The 19,992-nt window shown below is 49.7% G+C and overlaps 3 protein-coding genes across 8 annotated transcripts in view; all 3 read right to left on the minus strand.

The window, feature by feature from the left end:
- shroom3 (shroom family member 3) overlaps positions 1-3,454 on the minus strand; it is a 43,650-nt gene extending 40,196 nt beyond the window's left edge. The window contains exon 1 of one of the 2 annotated variants that reach the window (XM_030085681.1): positions 3,123-3,454. In XM_030085681.1, the coding sequence (XP_029941541.1) occupies positions 3,123-3,266 (144 nt within the window). In that variant the 5' untranslated portion in view covers positions 3,267-3,454. The remainder of the gene's footprint in view (positions 1-3,122) is intronic. The other variant, XM_030085682.1, reaches the window with a different exon arrangement.
- A 2,110-nt stretch (positions 3,455-5,564) lies between these two features.
- Positions 5,565-9,394, minus strand: LOC115383492 (uncharacterized). Its single transcript, XM_030085685.1, has 7 exons — positions 9,297-9,394; positions 7,942-8,061; positions 7,471-7,791; positions 7,277-7,393; positions 6,748-7,188; positions 6,451-6,567; positions 5,565-6,377 (listed from the first exon to the last, which is right to left on the minus strand). The coding sequence occupies exons 1-7, from the start codon at positions 9,376-9,378 to the stop codon at positions 5,863-5,865; spliced, it is 1,713 nt and encodes a 570-aa protein (XP_029941545.1). The 5' UTR covers positions 9,379-9,394; the 3' UTR covers positions 5,565-5,862.
- Positions 9,395-9,850: 456 nt separating this feature from the next.
- Positions 9,851-19,489, minus strand: LOC115383494 (hippocampus abundant transcript 1 protein-like). 5 transcript variants are annotated; one of them, XM_030085689.1, is made up of 12 exons: positions 19,184-19,489; positions 14,308-14,400; positions 14,159-14,221; positions 13,959-14,086; positions 13,769-13,883; positions 13,474-13,692; positions 13,206-13,319; positions 13,006-13,077; positions 12,778-12,890; positions 12,570-12,667; positions 12,325-12,488; positions 9,851-12,246 (listed from the first exon to the last, which is right to left on the minus strand). In XM_030085689.1, exons 1-12 carry the CDS (start codon positions 19,256-19,258, stop codon positions 11,974-11,976), a joined length of 1,527 nt encoding a protein of 508 aa, XP_029941549.1. In that variant the 5' UTR covers positions 19,259-19,489; the 3' UTR covers positions 9,851-11,973. The 5 variants fall into 5 exon arrangements, with proteins under 5 accessions (XP_029941549.1, XP_029941548.1, XP_029941547.1 ...); XM_030085688.1 differs by having other exon boundaries at positions 14,308-14,403; XM_030085687.1 differs by having other exon boundaries at positions 14,308-14,406.
- Positions 19,490-19,992: the final 503 nt, after the last annotated feature.

Below are 19,992 nucleotides of genomic sequence, written 5' to 3' on the forward strand. Positions count from 1 at the left end.
TGCCTGACAGTTACCTTCACGTGTTTTGATGTTATGAGATAAACAGTTAGCCCCGCCCACCGGGAGACACTTCGACTGTTGCTGCCAAGAATCTGTCACAGGGTGTGTCTGGCCCTCCTCTGCATTTCCACACATGTTCACCTCCACCATGTTTTCTTAGCCTGCGGATTGTTGCTCCAGCTTTAGGACACAAGGCTTTTCTGCCGCCGGCGATGGACGGCCTCACCGAGGCCCGGCGGAGACAAAACACCAGAGCCAGCCCAAGGCCGCGGACCGGCCAAGATAAGCTGTGGCCCAGCGAAGAATGAAGCCGCGAAAGCAAAGTGTAATGAGATGTGCTGATGAGAAGGAAAAGAAACATTCTGTCCGAGAAAAACCGAACAAATGAGCGAAACCCCTCCTGAAATCCTCAGCGCCACACACATCCACTCTTCTCTGGAATAAATACACCCAAACGAAGCCAGGAGAATCACCCACTACATCAGTGTGTGTGTGTGTGTGTGTGTGTGTGTGTGTGTGTGTGTGTGTGTCTTTGGTATTCCAGCTGAAATTCATTAGCTCGCAGTCGAAGGTATCCAAACAAAGCAGCTCAGCCTTTTTGTGCCCTGAGTGAAACTTCATACCTCCTCTAATCAGTACAGACTGTGTGATTCTAGAAAAAACATCCTCAGAGAGCAGTGGAGGGCGGGGCTGCTGCCGAGCCTCCACGCAGGGACACCAGGGGAGCTTCATGTAGTTGGAGCAGCTGAAAGTGTAGCTTCATCTGGTGGAGCAGGTTAAAGTGTTTGTTTCATCTGGTTTCTGTGAGTGGGCTCCATCGGACCCATAATGCATTGGGCCTTGGCCATCATTGAAACTGTTGCTGGGTCACTAATTTTAAGTCTCCAAACCACTTTTGATGGATTCTGACCCCCAAGAAACCAAATACCCCATAATAAAATACTTACAGAAGGTTTCACTGGCGTATAGTACGTGTTTATTACCTTTTCTCACAGAAATACTTAAAAGTAAACATTTTCATTTAAGCAATATGGCAAAACTAACGTTAAACACAGCTCAAAGTAAATAAGTCAAATTATTTGTACAAAAAGACGTATTTTAAAAATTCCCGGTCATCCTGGTCCTGCAGGTTTCAACATGTCCTCCCTTCTGTTGGTCTTTACATCAGGGTTGAACTCCGAAGTGTCAGACTGGGGTCTAACTGCAGCGTCGAAACACGGCCGCGTTCAGAGCACATTACTCACATTCCTGTCCTACTTTACTGTCACTTGGCCCCCGTCCCAGAATCACCTCCATGGACGTCCCTCACCAGGACGCGGACGTCCACCAACCGAGAGTCTGAGCTCACGTCTCACTCCGCGATAAGATCAGCCCGACCTCCACCTTTAACCTTGGACTGGTGCAGAGGAGCCAGCAAGGTATGGCAGGTCAGGAAACTCAGCGACACACACACACACACAGAAACACACACACACACACACCATTCATTTGCACAGAAAGCTGCTGATTTGCATTTTGCTGAAACGAGGTCAGGACGGCTGTGCGGGCTGGACGGGCATCGGGGAGGTCACCCTCCGTACTTTAGTCACATGAGAAGAACAACACAACTCTGAATGAATCATCATTCTAAAGTCTGAAGCTTCTGAGGGGCTGTCTGGATGAGCGGTTAACAGTCGAGTCTGTAGTTGAAATCCCTCATCTTTGAATGAAACGAGGCGTCCTGACCAGCCTCCCCCATCCCGTCTCTCATTAACCATTCTATAGCGAGCGTTACGCCGGGACACGTACTTACCATTGTCATAGCCAGCTAATGAGCCATTTATGAAATGCAGCAGCTTTGCATTGTGGTTTAAATCCCACAGGAGCTACGGCTCCTGTTTCTCTCTGTATCTTTTGGGAGCTCCAGAGGAGGAAAAATGCATAGTGTCATGTTTGAAATGAAAAATCAGTGTTGCAGAGCTGCTGTGGTTCTCAGATCTCTGATAGATTCATTCAAAATCACTGCTGTTAAACAATAATACATCTTTGTGAGAAAGCTGCAGTATTTATAACCAGGCCTTAAAAACGAGAGGAGAGCGTGGAAATGCCATAAAAGGTGGCAGAGTGCACGCCGGTTCATGGGGGGAGGCGGCGCTTTGATGTCAGCGTTTCAGGGTTTCAGGGTGAAGACGGAGATGCTGAGCGAGGGATTGAAAAATGGACCAGATCACAGTCTAATGGTGATCATGGACTGACGGACAGGAGGACAAACCCTTTCAATCACGAGAATAAAGCTTACGTTATGAATGAGAGGATGAGAGAGGATTCAGGGTCTGACAGCAGACGTTCTGTTTCAGATGTCAGTTTTCACCGAGAAGCTGCACTCAGTACGAAACTGTCACTTTCACTACTGCTTGGTTTGGTCAAAACAGTGAGGGACATGTATTTATGTTCTTTTAATATTCCCCCCTTTTTATCAAGAAAAAACTAAACTGTAAAAGCACATGAACACTTAAACACACCTGGATGGTTTCCTCAAATGAAGTCATTAAAAAAAAAAAAAAAAAAACCTTCCATGCGTAGTGCAAGGCTCATGGACCAACAGCAGGGAGTCCAAACTATGGCCCATGGACCAACAGCAGCCAGAGGTCATTTTAATTCTAAATATAGGCCGTCCCATACATGACTGAGGTCCTGTCAGGAGTCAGCAGGGCTGGAGCCAGAGAGGTCAGGGGTCATAGAGCCTTTCGAATGAGAGAGGCTCGGAGGCTATATGGAGACGTGAAGCTCCGCCCTGTTCAGGCTGCATCTGGTGGTTCAGGTCTGGGTCTGTGGTTTTGTGGCAGGAAGGTTGTGGGTTCAAATCTGAGTCGATTGTTGAAGACATGCTCATGTGAGTTATATGGTGTGTGTGTGTGTGTGTGTGTGTGTGTGTGTGTGTGTCCTGTGATGGACAGACACCTGTCCAGGCTGCTCTCTGTATGGGAACCAGGGTAGAACTGGCCAGTAAAGTAAGAAACGGACATCAATGAGGTGAGTACTGAAGGAGCATGCTGGGAGGTCCGTGGCAGGTGTCCTCTCCTCAGGTGTGGCTGCGACCCCCCCTCTGGACCCCCCCACTCCACCCGTCCCCTCCCCCTTACCTTGGAGATGATGAGCGGCTGTCCGTGCTCCAGGCCGCCCTGCAGGGTGAAGCCCCAGGGCGCTCCGCCCTGCAGCCGGGCCTCCAGCAGCACCCAGCCGCCGCCGGGCCCTCCTCCTCCTCCGGGCCGGCCCCCGCTCTGCATGCCGGGCCGAGAGCAGCGCCCCGCCCGGGAAAGGAACGGCCGGAAGACCGCGAGCTGCCCGTCACGAGCGCATGCTGCTCCTCGTGCATTTATCCCGCCGGAGACGCGCGAGCCGCCGGGTTCCCGCTCCGTGCATTCCTCCGAGGAACAGCCCGGGAAAAGCTGCTGGAGCCGGGGAGAAAGTTCAGGGAGAGTCGGTCACAGTCCGGGACGGTCAGAGAACTGATCCAGGAGAAAGAGAAACTCTCTCTCTCTCTCTCTCTCTCTCTCTCTCTCTCTCTCTCTCTCTCTCTCTCTCTCTCTCTCTCTCTCTCTCTCTCTCTCTCTCTCTCTCTCTCTCTCTCCGTTTAGCATCACAATAGAATTTACTGCGACTGACTGGGCAGAGAGAAAGGAGAGACAGAGGGAGAGGTGGAGTGAGACAGAGAGTTTCAGCCTGTCAGGAAAAGTTGCAGAGAAAACTCAGAGAAAGAGGGATGGTGTGCTGTTTGTGGCCAGTCCTCCTGTTTACACTCTGCATTCACTCTGGAACCACTTTACATCTCCAGGTGTTTACACTTTTCACAATAAAACAAGCCAAACTTTGAGGTATTTAGTCTTTTCACAGTAAAGCCCCTCAGAGCTGACATCAGCGGTTTCACATCAGCTGGTTTTGAGGAGTTCCACACAGCTTTTCCACTTCCTCCAAATCCAAATAAACAAAACTCTCTGGAGCAATGTGTCAGCTTTTCTTCATGTTTTTATCTTCTGGATGTGAGTCACAATAAATAATCTTCACAAGGTACTTATAGAAAAATAGCAGTGCAGTCACTTCTTACACTTATGTTGGTCCATAAGTGAAGTGCACACAGTGCAAAGACAAGTGCAGAGGAAGGAAAACATGGAATATTGCACAAAAACACGAGTCAAAACCATTTTCTAATCCACATCTTGTAACTGTGGAATGAAACAGGAGTGTTATGTTCAAATGATTTGAGTTGGTAGAAGAACAACGGGGAGGAATAAATAGTTTTTGTGGACCGGAAGCCACTTTTTTGTTGTCTGGTTGGTAATGCAAATTATATTAAGAAGCAACTTATACATCTAATAATATAATATAATAATATAATATAATATAATATAATATAATATAATATAATATAATATAGCTGTCCTTACCATCAGTGACCACTAGATGTCACTGTGTGACAACAGAAAGCAGCTACAGTGTCACAGAAAATAACTCCATTACTTCTGTGTTTGACTGAACAAGAAAAATGTCTGCAGAAAGAAAAATGTCTCCAGCAGGATTTAAAGTAAAAGAAAAGAAACCAGTAAGAGTTCATAGTGTGAGAGAAACCTGTGATGGAGAAACCTGAGGAAGCTAATCGTAGCCCAGAGTCTGCTGGTAGGGGTCAGAGGTCACCAGGGCCTGCATTCAGACCAGGATGGAGAAGGTTGGGACTCGGGTGACATGATGGGAGCCTTTCAAAAGATGCCAGGAGACTCTGCATGTTTCCAGGAGAATTCAGGTGAATCCAGGTGACTGTGTGGAAATCCAGGTGAGTTCATGTAAATTCATTTGGACTTATGGGAGTTCAGGTGAATTCAGGTGAATCCACTTTTCCAGGTGAATCCAGGTGAAACCACATGCTTTCAGGTGAAACCAGGTATTTCCAGGTGACTCCAGACATGAAACATGATCTTTCACCTGCAGACGGTGTCGGGTTTCCACTGTTAGGAGGAATGATGGATGTCGAGTCAGAGGTTTTTCCGGAACATGTGGCTGAAACAGAACCGCTGAGTGTTTGAAGAGTTATTGAACATAAGCGGAGGTCAGGGAGAGTTTGTAGATCAGGAGCCTCCACAAGAGCCAACAGAGAAACCGTCCCTGGAAATAACAGCAGGCAAAGTGATGGGAGGACGCCATCTAGAGGAGAGCAGGAGTAAAACAACCAGCCAGGAGGAAGCGCTCTGCTGGCCGCGTCAGGGAGAAAGACATGATCGTTGATCAGTGTTGGGATGCTGCTCTCTGTGGGAGTGAAAGTGTTTTAATTTTTCTTCAATTTTTCTTAAAAAATGTCAGCTTGTTCAAGTTTTTTGGCGAAAAAGGTATTGAATATAGTCAGAATTTCCTTGCACTCAAACTCTAAGACGAGTTTTCTTTATTATTTTTGTACTTAATTTCTACCGATTCCGTCTCAAACTGATGTTGAATAAATCATTTCCAAACCAGTTTGGACCTGAGACAGCGGAGAACAATCACAACATGCATGAATACTTTAATAAATGACACAATAACTACTGAGTTGAGGAAAATATTCACTTTTATTTTCTCAATTAGCTGCACTTTCATCAAAACCAAAACTTCTGGAACAGATTAGGCACATCATTGGAACAGAGCTGATCTCCATAAAGACTCCTGATAAGTTCTCCATCTCTTTGACACAATAAAAGCAACACAGAGTGCTTCACAGCAGCTAAACCATTAACCGTGAAAAACAGGGAAACCATCCCCCCCACCCTCCACACACTCACACACACTCTGATTAACATGGCATGACACTGTTGTGGAAACGCCTCCACTGGGGCGGTGTACGGCCCGGCGCCGGAGCGCTCAACCCTCCTCGGATGCGCTGTGGATGGTCTCGATGATCCTCTTCTTCAGCCGCCGCACCTTGCCGGGCGGCGTGTCGTTCAGACATTCCTCCACGTACTTGAGGAAGCCGGCGTGCGGCGAGGCCTGCTGGTTCTGACACAACGCCTTCAGGAGGTCCAGCACCTCGTCGCCCGACGGCGCCGTCCTGCGGCGAGACGCGGGGTTGGAAGAGATGGAGGGGGAGGGGGAGGGGGAGGCGGCGGGCGAGGAGTGCTGGGAGTCCGAGGGGGTTTTGGAGAGGGGGGACTGGTGGGGCGGCAGGGCGGAGGCCCGGCGGTCCAGTCGGAGGAGGCCGGGCCCCTCGGGCTCCTCGTCCTCGTCACAGGAGTCGCAGAGGAACATCAGCTGCTGGTAGTGCTTCCACTTGGGCATGTAGAAGTCCTCCGAGCCGCAGATCCGGTTGGTCCTCACCACCTTGTGCTCCCGCTGGAAGATGGTCCGCAGGTTCCTGAACTTCGTCTTGATGTCGTCCACTGGAGAGCAGAGAGCGATCAGACGGAGCCGTGAGGCGGGGAGGCGTGCGGAGCGGCGCGACGCCGCCGTTACCTGTGAACGCCACGCGCTCGCCGTCGGACAGCAGGCGGCTCAGCGTCTCCAGCAGGCTCTGCCTCAGGGGCCGGTTCTGGTAGCCCTCGGCCCGGCGGTCCCACAGCCCGCTGTGCTCTGGAACAGCCACCACACACTCTGACTGACCGGCGCACGCCATCCTGCTGGGGAACCTTTTAACAACCAGCAAACTGCGACAGATGAAATGGTCGTGATTCTGGCTCCATCATTTTATTGCGCTATGGCCAAACTTCATTCCGTTTCAAATAACCACAAACGCTCCAAGACTTCACTGACCTGAGAAGAAGCTGATGAGCTGCTGGACCTTGGCGTCGCTCCACAGGCAGTGGCCGTCGGCGCCCGGTCTGTCGGCCTGAAGCACACAGGAAGGCGAGAGGCCGAGGAGGGAGTCGTTGGCGACCGGAGACGGCGGGATGCTGTCGGCCGCCGTCTTCACGTGATCCGGAGACGCCGAGTCGAAGATCTGGAAGCCGCCGCCGGGCTCGACGTCAGCCTGGAAGGAGCAGGAGGAGGTCTGGGCTCCCTGCTCCGCCGCCCTGTCTCGGTACGACTCCACGCCGTCGTCCTCGTCGCACGACTCGGACAGGAAGAGCAGCTGCTGGTAGTGCTTCCATTTGGACACGTGGGGCGTCTCGGAGGCCCTGCTGGCCTGGACCGCCTTGTGCTCCCGGCTGAAAACCGTCCGCAGGTTCTTGAACTTGTACTTCACGTCTTCCACTGCAGAGGGAAAACGCAGGACTGAGCACAGGCCGACTTTTCCTTCCTCTGTGAGAACGAGCCGCCGTTCAGACAGCGCGATACTTACCGGAGAAGCTCCCGCTGTGCTCGGCCAGCAGCTGGCTCCTCAGAGCCTCGAACAGCCTCAGCCTCAGCTGGCGGTTGCTGTGGTTTTCAGACTTCTTGTTCCACAGACAGCTGTGCTCTGCGGACAGCGACACATCAGGAGCGGCGAGGTTAGAGACGACTTCAGGACTCAGACAGTGAGACGCTTCTTCATACCGGAGTAGAAGGATATGAGAGCGCGCTCCTGCTCCTCCGTCCAGTAACACCTGGCGGGCGAGGGGCTGTAGGAGGACGAGGCGGCGGCAGCGAGCTGCTGGCTGACCTCCTGCGGAGCGCAGGAGGTCAGCAGAGACGGCGGAGACGGGCCGGGGTCGTCGTCCTGGTCCCAGCTGCCCTGCAGGAACATCAGCTGCTCGTAGTACTTCCACTGGGGGACGAAGTCCTGCTCGGAGTCCACCTGCTTCATGGCTTTAGCCAGTTTGGACTGGCGCTGGAAGGTGGTCCGCAGGTTCTTGAATTTGCTCTTGATGTCCTCCACTAGAAGAGAGCAGAACATGACAAACTTGACTTGACTCTTCAGAACATGCAAACTGAGCTCCTTCAGCTGCGTTTTCAATTGGATCACATGGATCGGTTTACATCTTCCGCTTTCTACGATCAGCGTCCTGAAGAGTTCCTCGGTCTCACCGGTGAAAGGAACCGGCGGCGGATGAGCCGACAGCAGGATCCTCAGCTGCTCCAGCGTTTCCCACCGCAGCTGCTTGTTCTTGTAGCTCTCCGACTTGTGGTTCCACAGACAGCTGTGTTCTGGGACAGAACCAGAGGCTCTGATCAGGATAAAAACGCAGCAGAGGTAAGCCACTGTACTGAGGGTAAATGAAGCCGTACATAAACGTTTTAACAGCCTGGACCACACACACGCACTCCACCCATTTTCAATTGATTTAAATGTGGAATACATGAATAGATACAATCAGACATACAGTAAGTTTTTTTTATGAAAACAGCTGCTATAATTCTCCTAAATGTTTGTGATAGTTTTTCTATAAACCCATCAAGAGTCACTCTGGATTATTATTAACTATTTTTAATTAAAAGAATTGAAGGACGGCACAGTGATGGCAAAAACAACACATAATCAGGACTGAGGAAGAACATGTGAAGCATGCAGATCCACAACCTCAACACAAAAAACAGGTAGAAGTGAGAGGCACTTCTATAACCTGACCCTGATCCCGGAGGACTCCTGTCCTCCATGTTTCAGACGTCTCCAACTCCTCCACACAGCCGAACCCGTCTCCTCCAGCTGCATTCGGGTGTGTGGAGGGAGACCTGAGAGGCAGGACGGGGGTCCTCCTGGGCAACACTGATGCCGAGTGATGTTCTGGGTCAGACAGAGGTCAACGAGTCTGATGGAGACAGGAAAACCTGCTGAACACACGCCATGAGAAACCATCTCAATAAAGCATGTGATCAAAGACACTTTAAGGATCAGATACAGTATTAATGTCCTAAAGAGAAGTGTTTTATTTTGAAAAACTGCTATCAGATGAAGGAAACTTTAAAAACCCACATGAATTTAAATGCATCCTGGCAGATTAAAGGTTTTCTGGACATTTCGGTCTTATTTATTACAAATCACATCAATGAAACTGGCTGTGAGATTATTAAAACAAATTATGACAGTTTTGATAGTAGAATATTGATCCCTGCTGATTTGAATTCAATGAATTTCTAATTAAATGCCACTTCCGGTTAACTTTCTTTTATTTATTTCAACTCCACCTGCAAATTTAACCTTAACTTAACAGAAGTGAAAAGAGACCTTGTTCCGCGGTGTTTGTAGAGTCTTTTAGACAGAAATTAAACAGGTTGGCATCACAGTTGCTCGTCGCCATTGCTGCTGTCGCTCGTTGCTGATGGTCGTCGTCCGGCAACGGTTGCCTGTCGGCGTTGCCCGGTCCGACCACACTGACAGCTGCACTTTTAAAAGGTTTTGACCGGGTGGAGGTTTTTCGGATCAGCGTCGGAGGATGACTTACTGGAGAAGAAGGCGATGAGCGCCCTCTCTTTGTCCTCCGTCCAGTGTCGCTCCGCAGTGAAGATCATCAGAGGCGACGCCATGTTGGTTGCTTTTAGCTTCTTCTTCCAATCCGAGCGGAGGACACGTGACCTCAAAGCCCGGCGCTGATTGGACGACTGGGCCTGGACGGACCTGTACCTGCAGTAGCACACATTGCCCGATGTGCACTCATTTCACAAAAATTATAAAATTTAAAATAAAATAAAGAAAACATCACCTGGCAAAATATTTATTTTTTTCCACGTTTTTCAAATTTTCAGATGACGTGCTGCATTCATCCAGTTTTCCGAGCCTTTGCAGTAAAGCATCAGCCATGCTGCTGTTCCACAGTTGGTGAATTTCAGGTCTGAGTCCACCACATCCAGATTTCTGATTGATTTGGAGCGACACATTTAAGATGAGCTGACCTTTAACCCTTCTTCCATCGGTCAGGGCTGTTTGGGCAGCAGCAGAAGCATCTGAACAGGACTAATCAATGCAATGTGGGAAAAAAAAAACCACTCATCAGGCCGATTTCAAGTGTTTTAACCATTTTAATTTCCAGTAACCAACAGTTGGCTGGTTTACGTCCAGACGAGACATTTGACAACGTATTTACAGCGAACCCTCCTTGTATTTCTTCACATGTAGACATTCAGTCCCTCCACATTATTTACATGATTCACTTTCACCAGGTGTTGTAAAAAAAAAAGAAAAAAAGCTGTTTACATACATATCCTCATGATTCTGAGAATATTCATCAAATTGGGTCAAGCTTCAATCGTCAGATGAGATTTGGTTAATTATTTACAAAAAAAATCCTAGAATTACAGGTAATAAAAAATAGCTGTATTAGATATTTGTTAGCATTTTTAAAATCCACATTCCAGACATAATCAATATATTTAAAAAAAACACTCTTGAAACGTCACCAAAAGGTGGGAATGTGGTGGACTTGAAGGGTTTAGATGCCACCGTTTTCATGTCAGATGCTAAATGTGCATTTCCCCAAAACGCAGCTGTGAGTACCAGGAAAAACGGGACCGGGTTCGGGTCTGAGTCCCGGACCGACGGATCTGATCAGCAGGCCCACTGCACACCTCACTCACATTCTACACACACCAGAGTGTCATACACATTCTCCACATGTCCACGTCGGGCTGGATCTGCTGCGTCCAGCTGCTGTCAGGGGAGAGGCTCGCCTCAGCAACAGTCTGGAGGGGAAGAGCTACACTGGATTAACTGAGCCGGGCCCCCAACTGGGACCATCCTCAGTAATCCCCAGCTGGAAAAGTAACTTTATTTTACATATACAGTGTCTGGAAAATGTTGTGCACCTTTAAAATGTCTGAAATGGTCAAAAATTCTAGTCTGAGAGGCATCGAAGTCCTCTCAAAGCAGCCCAAAACCATGATGCTCCCACCGCCGTGCCTCAGCATGGGAACACTTCCTGCTGCTGTGTGTTCTGGGAGCTCCCAGCAGGCTGTGGGAGGAGGTATCAGCCCTGTGCGGATGAATTCACCTGGAATCAGATCAGATCAGAGGAGATCTGCAGGCTGGTATTTAAAACACCGGTGACTCCGATGTCCATCAGATCTCACTTCGTGACCATTTCAAGCAGAAAGCAGCGTTTTCCCACTTTTCCCAGCCACTGTAAGAACGTGAGGATTTCCCTCGGTCAGCAGCACTTTTTCAATAAAGTGACTTTGATATAAAAAAATAAAAGAGAATGACAGAAGATAAGTCAATTCAAGTTGATAGAGATTCAAAAAAAAAAAAAGCTGATTTGAGGTAGTGTGAACGAGGACTTAAATCTGGCGAGGTGGTTCAGTTCTCTTTAATACGGGTTGATTTTGGTGAAATTTACTTGAATTTATTTGTAAATGAAACATATTTAAATGTATTTTCTTATGAGAGGACATAGCTTATTATTTAAAAAAAAGTGCACGTAGCCTGTTTTTTGTTTTTTTCCTTCAGGTTATAGACAGTGTGATTAACGTTACTGAAAAATACTACTCGGTTACACTTCTTACATACAAAAAAATACGTGTTGGATCTGTTCCCAACACACTTCCTATTTCTTCTATCTTGTTCTGTGACGTGAGATCGGAGCTGATCGTGGTGGATTCGAGGTTCTTCACTCATCTTTTAGCTTCAAAAGCAGGAAAAATACTTAAGTATATATTTAAAAATCATAAAAATCTTTTTTTTCCCCCAAAAACGGGAAAAAGTAACTGAAAAACTCTTTAACAACACCGAGAAAAACAGTAGAAATCAAACACCGATAGTTTGGCTGCCATGAAAATGCTGCACGGATGATTTTCTTTGTACAAGAACCGAATGAGACGCGGCTTGAAAAGGTCCAGACGCCTTTTCCTGTGAATCACAAAAACAATCAGCAACTTCAAGCCTGAAGACGATGGGTAATCCTCCGCTCACGCTCCCTTCAGCCGGGCCGGCTTCCCACCGGCCCCGCCTCCAAACGCTGGCCCCGCCTCCTCAGGCGGTGGAACAAGGCGTTAGCCCCGCCCCCGCGGTGGAGCGTGAGGCCGTCAATCGCGCCCTCTTACCGTCAAAGTTCACCCAGTCCGGCACTGAAACCCTCCCTCGATCCGGTTCCTCTGAAAGCGTCCCAGAGCGAGCCCCGCCCCCGCCCGTCAGACGATGCTGTCCTGCAGCAGCGGCTCGAAGTCCTCGTCGCTGGCGGCGGGGGGGCTGTCCTCGTCGCCGCCCGGCAGCGGCGTGTTGATGTGCACGCCGGCCAGCGAGGACATGGGCTCCTTGCTGTCGGGGCGGGGCTTGTCGCTGAGCGACAGCTGGGAGGAGGAGGAGGAGCAGGAGCGCTTCTCGGGGATGAAGAGCGCCACCAGGAAGGCCACGACCACGGTGCACGCCCCCAGCAGGAAGGGGGGGCCGGGGATGAGCGCCCGCTGGGAGGGGGGAGGAGCAGAGGGTTACTTCCTGTAGCGATCTGAGCGGCGGCGGGGGGTGGGGGGAGGGGGGGGTACCTCGGTGGGGCTCTGCAGAGGGATGGGGTCGATGTTGTAGTCCCCCTGGATGGGGTCCATGGTGTTCAGCTCCACGTTGAACAGGAAGAAGATGAATCCGTACAGAGCCGGGCCCAGACCGTTACACAGGCCCCGGATCCCCGTGATCATCCCCTGCACCACCCCTGCAGGGCGGAGGGAGGGGGGCGGCGTGAGAGAGGGAACAGCCCAGAACAGAGAGGAGGGGGGGGGCAGGTTGTTCTCACCTTGTTTATCAGGATCAGCTGACTGTGACACCAGAGCAGAGACTGCAGGGAAGGTGATGGAGGACATGGCTGCAACCGCACCAGCTGCCCACATCATCCTGTACGTACACACACACAAACACACACACACACACACACACAGTTAGCTAACGACACTAATATGAATGACAAGTTGAGCTAAATAGAGAGGAGTGACGTCCGGACTGACCAGGGCTCGGAGCCGAAGCCGTACCAGGCCAGCTGGAGGATCTGGAAGCCCAGACCCAGCAGGACCGTGTTCTTGTTCCCCAGAGTTCTCATGAGCAGCGTGAGGAAGAGCGTCTGAGGACAGAAGAGACGAGAGACATCTCCAGTCTGCATCGTTTCAGAACACTATGGAGAACACGGTGCGTGCGTGTGTGTGTGTGTGCGTGTGCGTCTGTGTGTGAGGCGTCACCTGAGCCACGATGGACAGAATCCCCACCACTCCGATGAACACGGCGATGGTGGTGGAGGAGAAGTTGATGACCTGCAGGGGGAGACAGAGAGCGGCTGGTATTATCTCACCCTCCATCGTTCTGAAGCAGAGCTGCTGCGACTCCAGTCTCTGGCCGTGAGACGCGCACTGCGGCGTCCTGCTTGGACACGTGGTCTCACCTGTCTCAGGTAGAGGAAGAAGCTGGAGTACTGCCCGGCCTCGGGCAGGTAGGACAGGAACACGGTGATGCAGATCAGCAGGACTGTGGAGTCCTGGCCCACCTTCCTCAGAGACTGCAGGACGGACAGACGAACACACAGAAGAAAAATTACAGCACTGCCCCCTAGTGGTCAGAGCTGGAAGCATTTTTTTCTCCTCGGAGCTTCACATAATGTGTGAAGATGATAATAATGAAGCGGGTTCCTCAGACCCGAGGGGGGGACTGACCGCGAAGGGGTCGGCCTGCTCCCAGGAGATGGGGGCGCCCCACGTGTTGAGCCTCATCTTGTCGGGCAGGGACTCGGGCACGGCCAGCAGGATGAAGCAGATGTCGGCCAGGGCGATGAGCGTGGCCACCAGCACCACCAGGTTGTCCCCGTACCAGGCGGACAGGTAGGCTCCGATGGCCGGGCTGGTCACCAGGCTGGCGGCGAAGGTGGCCGACACCTGGGGGGGCGGGGTCAGTTCCGTCACATGCTCTTTCTTACACACATTCTGATTGTGTAGAAACCGGCGCTCGTACCAGTCCGTACGCCGTGCTCCTCTCCCGCTCGTCCGTCACGTCGGCCACGTAGGCGAAGATGACGGAGAAGGTGACGGAGAAGGCTCCCGACATGGAGATCATGGCGAAGTACCACCTGCGGGGCGGGGAGGAGACCGGGTGAGCCGGGCGGAGCCGGGCGGGGCGAGTTACCGGCGTGCCGGAGGCGTACCAGGGGCTGAGCCTCATCAGAGGGATGGGCGCGCACGTGAAGAAGACGGTGACCAGTAGGAAGGAGCGCCGGCCCCACACGTCCGACAGGGCTCCAATCAGAGGGGCCGACATGAAGGACAGCAGGCCCTGAGGACGAGGAGGAGCAGGGGGTCAGTGACCTGAGCCCCACCAGGAAGACGGTTCCACTCCGCCTCCTACCTTCACTCCCTGAATCAGTCCGTTCATCAGGAAGGTGTGCTGAGGGAAGGTTTCATGCAGAACCTGCAGGAGGAGAGAAACACACCAGAGTTTCAGCTGAATGTTCGGCAAAGAGCTGAAGAGGAGCTTCACTCTGCAGGGGTCCTCACCGTGAGCATGGGCGTGGTCAGCAGGCCCCAGGCGAAGAACTCCAGGAAGATCACCACCACGGCGTGGTACACACTGGGCCTGCCGATGCCCTGCTGCTGCTGCTGGGACACACACACACACACGCCGTCATCTATCTTCCCATGTGCTGCTCTTCCCTCTATAACCCCAGAGCAGACTCACTGCCTGCTCGTGTCCTGCACTGTCTGGCTTGTAAACTGAAACTGAACAGAACGACGCAGCAGACGACACTGGCCCAGTTTACATGGGTGTTTTTTTTGTTTTTTTTTTACCAATCCGATTGAAAACTGTCGTATTAAACGCATTTGCGATCCACGTTCACTCGTGGTTCACCGTGGCCCTGGGTGAAGCGGGTTATACGGCGTCCCGTCTCTTCACGTCTCGGTGTAAAGCGCCGGGGCGCCGCTCCGCCTGCCGATGTTTCGAATTAACTGGTGCCCGTGTTAACTCGCGACCAACAGATGTCGAAATACCTGAAACTTGTAGTCGTTGTAGCGAACGATCCGATCCGATCAGAACAATCCGCTCCGAGTGAAGCGGATCCACTCAGTGTTGACATGACTCATTTACAATCCGCTTCGCCTACAGTCCGGTTATACGGAGGACTTTTGGGCCCATGTAAACGTGGCCAATGTCTTATTTCAAAACACGCAGGTACACATGCCCCAAAAAAGAAAGAAAAAAAATCTCTATTATTGTCAAAATACAACAATATTATTTCCATAAAAGCCACATGAGTCAAACGGCTGTGCGGAGCGACCCTGGTCGTACCTGAGCAGCTGGAGTCATGTGACCAAAGAGCAGCTGAGCAAACTGACAGGGGATCATCTCAGGGATGATTCAACCGTTCCTCATCCGCATGAGGCGCTCTGGCACCGGACCGCCCGCTCTCCGCCTCTCCGTCCCGCTACCGCAGCGTTCTCCGACACCTGGCCGCCGCGCCCCGCTACCCGCCGCGCCGCGCCGCGCCGCCCCCCGGCTCCGCTGTGGAGATTTCATCGTAATTACCATTGATGAAATCAAAACTACACTTGGGTTGTTTATTCTTTTCCTGATTATCTACTGATTTCTAATCATTTTCAAACTGTCAACTGCTGCCAGGATTTATCGACGTCTTCATCTGCTTCATCGGGCAGTCGGACGCCCGGCCTCCAGCGTTACCACTCAAAGACAAAGACTCTGCTGCAAAACGTGTCACTCTGATTAATCTGAGGGAGAATCAAAACTAGAGCGCCAACATGTAACGACGGCCAGCCTACTGACACACATGCTCGGGATTTAGGTGATGAAACGAACCCGTTTCTATCTTTAGGCTGAGTAAAAGGAGATTTAAAGCACTCTGACAGGGAGGTACTCTCCGGATACTTTCATGTCAGCAGACACAAGAATCACAAAATCATCAAATATTTGTAATCACCAAGCAGCCACATATCCCATATATTTTCGATTTCATAGCCTTGATATGTCCATAAGTCAGTGAGCGTGGTCAACCTACCTTCTATTCAATAGACAGCCACATGTCAGCCTTCTGTTTTCAACAAGTTTTATGTCAAAGTTGGAAGAAGACTGTGACAAACACAAGATGAGTGCAAACCAAAGCAGATTCCTCAAAGCCTCGGTGACTTCTTCATCTCATGGAAGAGTTTATTTTAGTTCCCGTCAACCGCGCAGTCTGGAAACACCACGGAAAGCGTTAGATAACCCAGGACAGCCCACTCAGACATCTCCAGGCACTATTTCTGTCACAAACTGAGCAGAATTTCACACGTTCGTCAGATCTGGTCCGGTCTGATTCTTTTTGACGGTTTTTACTCAGACTGAGACTCCTGAGAGGAGGCAGCGCTGCGATCAGCTGACTCCAGGAGGAAGGCCTTGCTGCTTTTTCCCTGACTCCATCTGAAAGAGCTTCCTTTAAAACCTACAGTGCATATCAGCAGTAAATGCTAAATGCTAGCACTATAACACTGTTTAGCTAGCGTAGCAAGCTAAATAGCATCTGTGGCTAAGCTAACATTAAAACGCTAATCATCACTTATGTTTTCCAAAAAGTTTTAAAGTGTGTGAGAAAAAGAAACTGCATGGTACGTTCGATGATTGTCTCATCAAAAAGCTCAATGTTGAAAGTTATTCGACTTTATTTCAGAATTGTGATATCTGTTTTTATTTAGCTAAAAGCTAGCTTTGTGTCCACAGAGTTTTCACACACAGAAACAAAATCTATTGACACTGATTGCTGTGTTTATCTGCAGGTTTACTTCCTGTCTCAACGACTTCTTCTGTGGGAAAATGTGTGATTATTAATCACGACACTGCCCCCTAGTGGTCAGAAAGTGCAACCGCTGCTGTTTCCTGGTTTCAGGAAGCAAACAGGAGGACAAATGAGTCAAATAAACAGGAAAATAATCATGCAGTGATATCTTTGTGATTGTTATGAGATAATGTTACTGAAACCTCTCTGTTATTCTGGCGAGTCGTAGCGACAGCGCTGCTCACGTCAGCAGACTCCTGGAAGCAGACCGGCGGTACAGCGTCTGCCAGACGTCATTAAAGTTACGGCGCCGTGCGGCTGGATTGCAGCCTTCAGTCACACCGCTCTGCCCTTCAAACGCCTCGCTCATGTATGAGGTTACAGAAATGATATGAAACACGGTTCTCTTGGTCCAGGGGAGTGAGGGATTAATAATGTTGAAAAAATGGAGCAGGACTCTTCAGACTTTACCTGGATTCCCAGAAGATTCATATCTGACCAGGACTCTTTAAACCCTGGACTTAATTCAAACCTCCTGCAAGCAGCAGACTGGAGATAAACTGGTGCACTCATGAATCCAGATCAGGACTCCTTCACTCTTTAAACTGAACCCAGAGTGATGAAAATAAGCCTGGACAGGACTGAATCCTTCAAATCAGCTAACAGCAAAAGAACCTTCTTATAAACAGTGACTGACATTCTGGCTGAACCGTACTTTAAATGCTTTCCAGACACATGAAGGTCATTTATTCCACAGAGGACAGTATGAAATATTGATCCTAAATCAGATTTAATAAAGTCCCACGCACTCACATATCTTTATTTAATCATGAAGTCTGTGGTCCAGTGAGAATTGATCGTCAGATGCATATTTCAGATTAAAGGTTTTGATGATCGACAGTCTACCGAGCCAGTTCTTTGCTGAAGTCGGTTTCCCATTGGAAGCTGTGCCACCAGGCTATATTTTAGAGATAATCGCAGCGCCAGGCTCCGAACATGAAGCCCACCCAGAAGAGTCAAAACCTGTCCATATCCCAGCATGCACCAGGAGCTGGCTCCAGAAAGGCTTCGGCTCCAATTCCAAATGAAACACCGATAAAACGGGATCGGCTGAGTTTCTACAGCTCAGAGTTGCCTTTTCGTTAGATATCATGATCCAGAGGAGACGTTTTCGTGTCAACAATAGTATTTTTTAGTGTTTTTTCAGTAATTAAGATGATTTACTGATTGATTACATGTAAAATAAAGGAATGAGAGATTCTTTTTAAAAATCTCTGCATTATTTTCCGTCTCTCTGCACTACAGTTGTATCAAAACACTATTTGATGACTTGATTCATACAGTGAGTTTCTTACTTTGAAGTTATTTCTCTCAGGTATTTATGCCGCTAATCAATCACTGAGGAACAACACCAGCACGAGTCCTCGGCTCTCGGTAAGTCCCGCCCCTTGATGCTCTCTGGCTCCAAAAATCCAAGATGGCAGCCACCCCCCTGCCTCCCTCTATCAGTTCTCGTCACGGCTGCTGCGTCCATCTTTATTATACAGTCAACACCTGAAACCACATCCTGAGCCCTGTTCTCTCAGACTGGGGGGGGGGGGGGGGGGGGGGGGGGGGGGGTGTTAAAGCACAGAGCTGTCAGGAGTCTCTGGAGCTCCCTGATCGGTCCCGATCGGTCCTGATCGGTCCTGATGTGACTCTCGGTTCGTCATTCCCCTGACTCTCCTCTAAAATCCTCACTATCTGCTCATCACAGCTCAAGGTGAAGCCGTTCAGAGCTCCTCCTGTACCGGTCCTGATGCGAGGAAGAGGAGGGCAAAAACTGGAATGATGATGATGATGATGATGATGAAGGAGGGAGGGAGGGAAGGAGAGGAGAGAGAGTTTACTGATGGCTGCTGTGTTAAAATGGACGCTGAGGATGAGAGTGGATCTGCAGAGCAGAGAGAGAGAGGAAGAGAGAGGGAGAGAGAGAGAAATAGATACTGAAAAACAGAGAGCAAAAGAGAGAGAGGGGGGAGAGAGAGAGAGTAGGGGAATGAGACAGAGATGGGGTGAGAGAGAGGGGGGAGAAACAGACTGAGGGATGAGGGGAGAGAGAGAGAGAGAGAGAGAGAGAGAGAGAGAGAGAGAGGGAGGGAGAGAGAGAGAGGAAGAGCGGGGAGGATTTCAGGGCTTGTTATGTAACAGATAATGGATCTTCATCCTCGGCAGCCACATTAAAGCTGCTCCGGCTCCATTACAAACACACACTCACCTCCAGCCATTTTAAAGCTTCTCCCTCCACCTGCACCGCCACAACACCATGAAGGATGGAGGAAAAAAAAAATAAAGACACGCCTGGATAATCCGCAATAAACCCGAATAATCACAGATAAACCCCAATATTATTAATAAATAAAAAAAATAAAATAACAAAAAAAAAAAAAAATTAGGATTTATTTTGACGGATCACTGACTGATTATTTAAAACACATCGCTGTGTGGTTGAATAAACGGTATTTCAGCGGACTGCGCTCCGAGCTGCTGATGCTGATCAATAGGACTGATAAATGATAAACAACACCTCGCGCTTCGCCCCGACAGGAAAATGGCGGTTCTCCACCCACCGCGGCTCCGTCCTTCATGATGATCTTCTTGACCAGCACCACCCGGCCGGTGGCCGCCGGCGGCTCTCCCGCCATCTCCTCGCACCTGCCGCGGGTCACGAAGCATCCATGGCGCGTGGATATCCGCGCTTCTCCGGGAGCTTCCAGCGTGGCTCCGTGCGGGGCTCCGGGGAGCCGAACCGAGCCGAGCCGAGCGGACAGCGGGTCAATCCTCACAGCCTGCCGGTCCAGGTCCGCCGCGGTCCGCTACAGATCCGACCGACAGCCCGCTGAACGCCCTCTGGTCTGCGGACCTCCGGACGGTCAAGCTGGCGCTGAGAGGGGGACACTTCCGCTTCTCTTCACAATAAGAGCACGGCTTCACGAAGGAGAATAGAACAGAAATGCTTTATTAAACTCAGAGGCAAATTATTTAAACCATCAGGGGCCACAAATAATCCCATTTTATCTCTGTTCAATCACATATAATCACATGACCTTTTATATTAATCACATATAATCATATTTTATTTGAGACAAACCACAAATAATCATATTTCCTTTTAGTTAAACTACATATAATCCCATTTCATTTTAGCTAAACCAAAAATAGTCACACTTAATTTTCCTTTGACCACACAAAATCACATGCTCTATTAGTTAAATCACATACAATCATATTTTATTTTAGATAGAATGCAAATAATGAAATGTCCTTCAGTCAAACCACATATGGTCCCATTTTATTTCAGCTAAATCACAAATAATCCAATTTGATATCAGTGAAATATAATAATATTCCCAATAATCCCAAGAAGTATTTGTGACTC

The sequence above is a fragment of the Salarias fasciatus genome (genome assembly GCF_902148845.1).
Source record: "Salarias fasciatus chromosome 7 unlocalized genomic scaffold, fSalaFa1.1 super_scaffold_4, whole genome shotgun sequence".
NCBI lineage: Eukaryota > Metazoa > Chordata > Actinopteri > Blenniiformes > Blenniidae > Salarias > Salarias fasciatus.

Excerpts from the sequence above, each read along its gene's own strand:
- LOC115383492 (XM_030085685.1), bottom strand. The coding sequence starts at position 9,378 with ATGGCGTCGCCTCTGATGATCTTCACTGCGGAGCGACACTGGACGGAG. Across the intron at positions 7,792-7,941 it reads GCCGCCGGTTCCTTTCACCG|TGGAGGACATCAAGAGCAAA; the intron begins GTGAGACCGAGG and ends GCTCTCTTCTAG. Across the intron at positions 7,394-7,470 it reads TCTCATATCCTTCTACTCCG|AGCACAGCTGTCTGTGGAAC; the intron begins GTATGAAGAAGC and ends CGCTGTCCGCAG.
- LOC115383494 (XM_030085687.1), bottom strand. The coding sequence starts at position 19,258 with ATGGCGGGAGAGCCGCCGGCGGCCACCGGCCGGGTGGTGCTGGTCAAG. Across the intron at positions 13,884-13,958 it reads CTGATGAGGCTCAGCCCCTG|GTGGTACTTCGCCATGATCT; the intron begins GTACGCCTCCGG and ends CCCGCCCCGCAG. Across the intron at positions 12,668-12,777 it reads GGCTTCGGCTCCGAGCCCTG|GATGATGTGGGCAGCTGGTG; the intron begins GTCAGTCCGGAC and ends GTGTACGTACAG.